Below are 9,282 nucleotides of genomic sequence, written 5' to 3'. Positions count from 1 at the left end.
ATCTGAGGTGACTCTGGGTTCTGACCTTTCGTCTCCTTGGTGACCGCTTTGATGTCATTACCTCTCCGCACATCCATTGTAGTCATCATCCTCCTCAGTCTCGGTCCGTCTGTCTCTCAAATCTAATCGGGTGTGTTGGTATCACAAACAAACATCACAGCCTCGAGGTGGAGAACACACAGTTTATGTCTGTCTGAGTAAATGACAGTTTCACTCTCCGTCACACAGTCACCACCAGAAAATTACTTAGTCCTCACATAATGTGTTTTTTCTCCCTCCCTGCGCTGACCCTGTTAACAGGCGAAAGCATATTCGCTGTAGCACCCACTCATGTCGGTGAATATAAATTCATACTTTGGTATGGATGACTTCTGTCCCCAAGCAGTCTGTTAAATGAGTAATCAGGGCCGGCACAAGACTTTTTGGGGACTTGAAGTAGGACCCCATCAACCACCATCATGACTATCAAAGTACCACCTCAACTGGGATTGAGGGATACAGAAAAACAGCTAAATAAACCAGCGTATAATGATTTTTTAAAGGTCCCATATTGTAACAATCCGATTTCCATGTCTTTTTTTTATTATAAGGCAGATATAGGTGCTATATCAATACTGTGAAATTCTCAATCCACAGAGAAATACACACAGTCTGCATACAGAAACTGTGCCTATAAATGAGCCTTCAGGACTTTTGTGAAGTTGTGATGTCACAAGTACACTATATAAAGGAATAAAGTGCTGCTGAAGTGCCATTACCTTTTTCAGAAGCAATGACGGTGCAAAGATGCTGAGAGCGCAGATGCAGAAGACATAGAAACACCAGTCAGAGCAGACAGGGCTTTTTTGAGAGGGGGTACTTATGAAGACACACTAAAATGCAGTGTTTCAGACAAATGGTGAATACAGGTACAATCAGGCACAGTATAAGAAAAAAAAATGAATTTTTGTTGTTGTTTTTTATAGTAAAGCATGTACATATGTTCTGGTACAAAAGGAAGAAGAAGAAGGCTGGACGCCGAAATGCGTCGAAGAATCAGTTGTTTTTTCAGCATGTTTTACTTTTAGAACCTGCCAATCAAATAAAGGCATTTTAACTTTCTTCATCAAGATAAGTGCCTTGGCTCCTACCCGTTTATTCTAATTTGTTCATTAAAGACCACCGTCTTTTTGTACTATTACTAGTCTCAAGAAGCTCTCCTGTTTTTTGGCTTTTTATCACATTGTAAAGAGACCATTCTCATTCCCTGGCACCATATACCGCCCCTTTATCACATCCCTTTGTGTGATATCGATGTCAAAGGCAACCTTTAGCATGTTTATAAGACACACCGGGCCGTCAATAAACTACAACTGATGTGTGGCAAACTGACGTGTATAAAGACTGAGAAAGTCCACATAGATGGGAGGGAGGACAGGTGGATGGACCACAGTACATGTCCCATGTAAAAAATAAGACACTGCTGTTAAAGCGTAACATTATGTAAGGTCACGTCCATGTTGAGAGCCACGCGCAGACAATCCAACTCAGACACTTAATCATACAGAAATGGTGCATTCATCTCCTGCAATCATGTTTTTTTAACGACACCTGTGGTGTCTGGAGGTAAGAGCAGGTGTAGCTTTATAATACACAGTAAAGGCAGATCCTGCCAATGGACCTAACGATGAACACTACTAAATAAAGATGAAGTCACAGAATCAAAAATCTTTGAATGGCTAATGCTGAAAAATACCAGCCATAAATAGAAAAAAAATGTGGTCAGATATAATGAAAATTGTGGAACTTGTAACTTTTAAGCCAAAACTGGTAACTATATGCACATTTTCATCCTCTGTGTTTGTACATGGAGCCCAGTGGGGTTCTGTGGTTGGTTGGTGGTAGCTGGGTGGAGTATTTCATGTAAAATAAATGGCCGTGGGGGAGGACAGAGTGGTGGGATGGAGAGTCTGCATCCAGTCAATTTTCCCATAATGCCTTTACGAGTGAGCAGCTCGAGCAGTTTCTCTAAACAGCAGCTCTTCTTTCCTCTCTCTGCTCCTCACATACAAACCAGATGCCAAAGAAGCCCAATGTTTTCCTTCCCTGTTATAGTACCTCTTATTTTTGTATTGCTTTTTCCTGCGTGTCTTTTTTCAGATGTCTCTCGCTGGTCGTAAAGTTCAGAAGTTCAGAGTGTGGCACGAGGAGAAAGAGAGAACGATGCATGGAGACAAACACAGAGTTGTATAAGGCCAAGACTGTAATCAAAGCCAGCTTTGTTCTTCACACAACGTTACGTTATGTACATACTCCTACACATTCAACTGTCTTACTCACTTACTTCACTGACTGGTTCATCCACTGCTTAGATTCTTATACAAATTACAAAAATGTACCGTGAAGTTGACAGCCTGGCCAAAACTATGTGGACACCCAACGTTAGCCAAATGTGATTCTAATTCCAAAATCTGATGCTATAATGACCTCCACTCCTCCTAGAAGGCTTTCGACAAGATTTAGACTGCTTTGATTTTGGGTTAGATTCTTCCATAATAAAGGCAACAGAGTTGCTCATAGACTGGCCAAATTGTGCTGAACAGTGTAATTTGACATACTTTGGGTCCGTGGTGAGTCTGCACCATGAAATGACTGCACCACTCTCTACTGGAGAATATAACACATTACACGCAAGGACATTAGGATATGGACAAATGCATGTTAATTTACAAAAATAAAGGCTGTAATTAGAGAAACATATATTATTTATCATTTATTTCTGCCGTAACTGCACAGATATTATTGTCCTCTACAATAACTCTTTGTGTATCTAAAGTTCAACCTAAAAATCAACATCAACTGTCTTTGAAAATGTATTTAGGCCATTTTATATTTGTTCTCCCCAGAAAGGAAGCTGTTTTCTTCTCTGAATAATTGCCCTGCATCCTCATACAGGCCTGTTAAACTGTTGACACACAAATTTCTCCTTCTAATATTGTATTAATCCAGATCCAACCTCTGAGATGGAATCGTGCAGTAAATATCGCCAAAACTGCAAACTTAAATCGGAGTTTGCTTGTTCAACTAACTCTCTTAGGTAGTCAAACTCACACTTTGTGTCTACAGTGATTTTCCTTGTAAAGTAAAACATTTTTGTAGCACTTTTCCTGCACAATCCAGAGTGAAAAACCATGAACACAGACAGCCTGAAGCTCCAGACTGAAGCTACAAAAACAGTCAGATCAGCCTACAAAATTTCATTAAATGCCCCACTGTTATAGGCCTAACTGGTGAATTGTGTTTGCTGTGGTCACCACTGCATGGTCTTGGAGCGGGTCAGTTTCCGGGTCAGAGCGTGGCGAACAGTCAGCATGTAGGAGCGGCGGTCAGGCAGAGGGCGCTGCTGATCCAACACCAGCCTGTCAGACACAAGAAACTAAAAATCACCACCAACTACCAACCTCTGCATCCCCGGTCAATACAACACACAACCTTAAACTAATCTTTTAACTGTTTTGGCAGTTAGTGTGCAAAAAAAAACAACATACTTTTGCAATTTTTTTCAGATAGGACATAATACAACACACTAGATATCAATCCAGTTGTGACTCTGAATTTGTCAATTAAACTTCAGAAAAAGAAAATAGCATTTCCTCTTAAAGAGTAATTATGTGGAGCTGTCCAGTGGTGCCTCCACAGGGGGCTCGGGCCACCCACTATCCCCTCTGGTGGAAAAAATTGGAGGCTAATGTTACTATCTTTAAGATATTAACTGAAAAATAAGAAACCAAAGTGTATCAGCATGTAATTCCTTAAATTTCAAATTGACAAAGTTTTAGATTATCCATAATGCTTAAACAGCATATTCAAATTCCTGAAATTAATCCATCGATAAGTTATAATACAACTGAACCAAACCTAATGAGCTGAAGCACAGCCGCTTCCACAGCTAACACAGCCTCTGCAACCGACAGCTCCCTGAAACTGCACCTGTAAACATAAACACACACACACACACACACACACACACACACACACTGAATGTTATATCTGACGCCTGCATTTCACTTAATATGTAATATTCACTGAATTGAATATAAGATCCTCATTTAGTTCATAACATTGCCATTGTCCTCTTCTCATCATATTATTTTCATCAAAATAACAGTTACAACACACACAATGTAATTTATATCAAGAAAACAAAACAAACAAGGATGTGGGCAATTTAGAATTTAAAAACAGTCTAGAGAAGGAAGTGGGAAAATAATTGAAAACACCCACAAACAAACCTCAAGTCTTTGGCAAGTCTCTGCCCTTCCTCTGTCGTCACCTCCCTGCCAATCTCCAAGTCTGCCTTATTGGCTACCAGCACTGTAGGGACAACTGGCACACACACACACACACACACACACACACACACACACACACACACAGAGTGTCAATAAACCAGTAGGATGATGCTATGCAGTGTTGGGAGTTTGTGTTCACATGTTAGCTACAGATCACAGGATGGCCTACCAAACATGGAATATACTGTATGTCCCTGCTTCATCTGTGCATGCGTGTGTGTGTGTATGTGTGTGTGTAAAGGTGACAATACACAGATGGAGTCAGAGCAGAGACTCAGTGGACTTTAAGAGCAAACATAGCTGAACACAGTGTTCCTGTGGAGCTCACACAGCTGGTTCATTCGTTCAGCAGCTGGTGTGTTAGTTAGTAGTCAAAGTTCTGTTTCATGTGTCTCTAAATCATAGATGAACTAATATAAAGTTACTGGTGATGCCGACATTGTGTTTTCTTTGAAAACAAAATTGGGGAGGTGAAACAATTTCACTGACTTCCTGCCAAAACTTACAAAAGGCATGTTTTCACACATGCAGCCTTTATCTACATGCTGTCAAATAAGTGACATTAAAGCCTTTAAGTGTAGCGTCTGGCATTAAAGGGACAGTTCACACCAAAATCAAAAATGCATGTTTTTCCTTTTACATGGAGTGTAATTTATGAATGATAATTTTGGTGTGAGTTGCTGAGTGTTGTAGATATGTCGCACAACCTTGTTCTGATTCCCAGGTTATCAAATATAGACGCCACCGTGTCTGAGAGTGATGCACTGGGGGAACTGTTAAGCAGATCTATGTGATGCACAGCTAAATAGTCTTGGTTAAGTTTAGGCAACAAAACTATTTGGTTAGGTTTAGAAAAAATATGTTTTGGGTAAAAAAAAAAGTATGAAACGAAACGAAACGCAGCATGAATTAAATACATGATGAGTTACGTCAGTATGCGACGTAAAAAAAACATTACTGTAAAACAACATGGTTGGTTTAACGTTTGGAGGGTGTAGTTTGGATAGAGAAAAGAGTTCCTACATATATTATGTATTACATAGACTGAAAAATAGCACTACAGATGAGAGGAAAAAATATTAATTTTTAATTTTAGAGTGATCTTCCCTTTGAGGCTTGACATTGGTGACTCCTAGAGACAGGTGGTGGTAGAAAAGACAAAAGTTTTCCTACCCAGACTTTCTTTGGTTTGCTCGATGAGTTTCTTGAGTCGAGGGACCTCCAGGAAGCTGAGGCGTTGTGTGATGGAGTAAAGCAGCAGGAAACCGTCTGCCCAGCGAATGGAGGACTCCAGAGACGCCACAGAGCTCTCCTGGAGGACATTATGTCACACGATAGTGGTGCAAACAAAGGGATTGTTTAACATTTTGGAAAAAAGGCTTCTTCACTAAATCACTTACAGTCACTTAGCAATAAGAAGCCAGCATTTACCTTACAAGCTATATCCAAAATCTCAAGATCAACAGCTTCCTGGTCCACCACCCGACTGCATCTGTAGGTCACCTCTGTAGAAAAACAAATTTGACTTGTGTTATTTTTATTTATTATGTAATACATGTACAATTATTTCTTGCTTGAATGTCCATACTGCTCACTGTAGTAAATATTTACCCTTTTTATGGTCGTATTCTCCAATGAAGCGCTTCGTTATGAAACGAACACACAGTGCTGGAGACACAAAGCAGACACACACAGAGTGAACTGCCAGAAACACAAAATAATAATTTGACATACTGTGCGTTCACACACATATAAAGTTTAATTTACACATCTGATCTGCAGCTTTCTGTACTGGATGTTCCTGTGTTGCACAGCTTTGAGGACTTTCCTTTCTGTAATGTTACCTGCCTTGTTTAAACAAATGCCGAAGTGTTTTCTCTGTGTTTGGGTGGAAGGAGTCTGGACGGTTTGTTTGACGTCGGCTGTTTGAGGGCTCTCTATATTTCCTTTTGGCAGGACACATTAAAAGGTTTGTCAGGCTTGTCTAAGCTGTAATTTGAGCCCTTACGTCTGAAAAATGAGGGCATTTTCAATGCATTTTAAGGAATTAAAGCTTGATATCTACCTCTGTCACATCTATAATTTTGATAGTTTTGATATTTTATGCTTTACTTTGGATTTTGAGTAATATTATGAGCTCGAAGCTCTGGTGTCATCATAACTATTTGGAATAAATCTGCTGAAAGTGTCCTGTAGTCAGTGGTGGAAACACAGATCATTCCTAAAATACTGTACTTAATTAAAAATTTAAGGTACTTATACTTTAGAGCTTTCTTTTCCTGGCACTTTATACTTTTACTCAACTTCAGTTCAGGGGAAAATATTGTACTTTGTGCTCCATTAGAATTATTTGAAAGCTGTATTTATTTTAAAATTAAGATTTTTGCATACCAAACATATGAGAAACAGGTAAAATATTGTACAGAATGCAGATGTTTTGATGTAAATAAATTACCCAAAATATTTAAAGGAATACAAATGGTCATTCAGGAGTTGACGTATTGCTTTAAACAAAGCTAAAATAAGTTGGTAGAGAAAATAATTAACTGTCAAATATTCTGGTTGTTAGAGTCATTTTTTGTGGCAAAACATTTAATGATTACAGCTACACAAATGTGAAGATGTACTGCTTTTCCTTTTTATTATTTTTATTTTTTAAACTTTAATTACATTTTCCGGATTCAAATTTGCTTTTCTTTAGTAACATATTCAATGCAGGACTTTTACTTGTAATCGAGATTTCTTCTAAGTTTTGTACTAGTACTTTAACTCAAGGGAAGGATAAGAATATTTCCTCCACTTCCTAAAATGTAGCTGACTTGTACAAACCTGAAGGTTTACACTGGTTTTAATAGTCTATGCAACTTGGTAATAATTTTGAGTATATAACCCTTGAGTCATGATGTTGGCGGTTGTGTTCTTACCTTCAGTTTAATCATCCTTCTTTAATTTTATGGTAGAAAAACCAACTTAAGAAGTCACTTTCATCAGACTTATTAAATTATGCAAAATTAACAGTTTATAGTGAAACCCCATGCATGAAAAAAAAAAACATTTCTCACACTGATCTGTTTCTCCACCATGAAAAGATTTGACGAAAGCCATGAGGCAGTCCTCGGCTGGACACATTTACACTTCAATGCTCAGGAAGAGGAAGAGGGGTCAGCGTTAAGATCTGTGTGCAGTTTCCATATTTAGCAAAAGCCCTTTAACCATGACCAAAACTTAACCCTAAAGTTAACCTCTTCTGGTTGCTTAAACTAACGTTTTTCATGTGATGAACATGTGACAGCGTCTCTGATCTGAGCTACAGTTACATAACCTGTCTCCCCACCTTCTCTATTCCTGTGCATTAATGTTTGAGTGCGCAGTTTGTACCTGTTTTTCCAGTGTTATGAGCTCCCAGAATGAGGAGTTTAACTGGAACCATTTTCCTGTTGGGCCCAATATCAGTCCACTGTCTGTCCCTGCATGAAATCTGCAGAGAGCAGAGGGGGAAACTTTAAATCGCAGCATATGTGAATAATGCAAATGTATAACTGACACAAACTAAGTACTACAGCGATGTAGGTTTGCAATAATACTGACCTTTAAGTAGAAATAAACACCAGGTATGAAGAGGAGTGAAGTAGTGAACTCACAGTGTTCAGTCTCAGACACAGAGCAGACGGGAATGAAGAGATGGGACTGTCTTCTCTCTTCTCTGTTTTTAAGTGTGTGTGTGTGTGTGTGTGTGTGCTTCTGTTTGGTTATAAGAGCTCTCTCTCTCTCTCTCTCTCTCTCTCTCTCTCTCTCTCAGGGAACAGTACATGACAAGAGCCATTTGTCTGGAGGAAGCATATGCACACCGCTTTTAGGGAGTCTCAATGAGTTACAATCGTTCCCTACAGGCTTGCCCTAAATCTGGAGCTAAAGATAAACTTGCTGGCAGTCAATATCGGCCTCCATATCCCACTTTTTTCCAAAAATCACTTTCAAAATGTCAAGTGAGCTCCCTTAAACAATCACAGGGTGTATCTGCGGCTTATAACTTTGTATTTTGATGGACTTGGAGGCTAAAATCTCACCAGCAGTCATTAAGTTTCAAAGACTCAAATCAATTTATTTAAACAATTTCTTTAAACTATTTCTATTTAATTTATTTCTTTATTAACATTAGCCTTTATTCTTTTTTCAAATTTATTCCTGTACTTTTTTTAATGTATTTCTGTATTTATACATCTCTTTATGAAATCATTCTTGTATTTTTTCATCATTTATGTAGTTATTCCTGTATTTATTTTTTATTTTTTATATTTATTCCTGTATTTATATATACATTTCTTTATGGATTTATTCTTGTATTATTACATCATTTATTTCTGTATTTATTTGGAAATCTATTTATTAACAATTAAGTCATTTTTTGTCCTCCAAATGTCACTAGCAGTGTCAGTATTTTGAAGTTTAAAGGAATCATTAAGCATTTTGGAAAATACATCTTCAAATTAAATCATTTCCCAACATATCAAACTTTTACTTCAAGAACAGTTTTTGTAAACGATGAGGTGTTTTTTTTTTACCAGTCAACACAATGCTTGGAAATGTCTCTTTCTTTCTTACAATAGCAATCAGGTCATTAATGTCTTAATTATTTACTTTTCTAATGCAGTGGCCTTGACCTGACCTCCGGGTTCGGCAGAGACTGTCTTCTTTCACCTGCATGTCAGCAGACGTGTGCAAGAAGCCAGATTTGAGCATATTTCATAGGAGAGGATTTGGCAATCGCTGCCTGGAAAATTAAAAAATCTGACGTTTTAATGTTTGAAGTATAACAGTTAAGACTTTTCTTTCTGTTGAAAGAACAGTGAAGAGTTTTACTGCATGGCAAAGATACTGTGTGAACTTTGATTTGGCGTGAAACTTTGAAATGGTAATATAGAAAACAACATCGAACAATGTTTTGAAGTTT

At 38.1% G+C, this 9,282-nt stretch overlaps 1 protein-coding gene across 1 annotated transcript; it reads right to left on the bottom strand.

Annotated features, from left to right (window-relative positions):
- Positions 1 to 2,224: 2,224 nt before the first annotated feature.
- Positions 2,225 to 9,242, bottom strand: LOC121962955 (ras-related and estrogen-regulated growth inhibitor). The gene is made up of 8 exons (XM_042513300.2): positions 7,920 to 9,242; positions 7,710 to 7,809; positions 5,943 to 5,999; positions 5,763 to 5,836; positions 5,505 to 5,643; positions 4,272 to 4,365; positions 3,898 to 3,969; positions 2,225 to 3,398 (listed from the first exon to the last, which is right to left on the bottom strand). Exons 2-8 carry the CDS (start codon positions 7,759 to 7,761, stop codon positions 3,290 to 3,292), a joined length of 597 nt encoding a protein of 198 aa, XP_042369234.1. The 5' UTR covers positions 7,762 to 7,809; positions 7,920 to 9,242; the 3' UTR covers positions 2,225 to 3,289.
- Between the last annotated feature and the right edge of the window lie 40 nt (positions 9,243 to 9,282).

The sequence above is a fragment of the Plectropomus leopardus genome, chromosome 24 (genome assembly GCF_026936395.1).
Source record: "Plectropomus leopardus strain MGB_pleo_1.0 chromosome 24, ASM2693639v1, whole genome shotgun sequence".
Lineage (NCBI taxonomy): Eukaryota > Metazoa > Chordata > Actinopteri > Perciformes > Serranidae > Plectropomus > Plectropomus leopardus.
This window is presented reverse-complemented; position numbering and strand designations above follow the sequence as displayed.

Bases quoted from the DNA above. Each gene is read 5' to 3' on its own strand.
- LOC121962955 (XM_042513300.2), bottom strand. From the start codon at position 7,761: ATGGTTCCAGTTAAACTCCTCATTCTGGGAGCTCATAACACTGGAAAA. The intron at 5,837-5,942 runs GTAAATATTTAC...GTTTTTCTACAG, and splicing joins AGAATACGACCATAAAAAGG to AGGTGACCTACAGATGCAGT. The intron at 3,399-3,897 runs GTTTGGTTCAGT...TGTGTCTGACAG, and splicing joins GCTGTGCTTCAGCTCATTAG to GCTGGTGTTGGATCAGCAGC.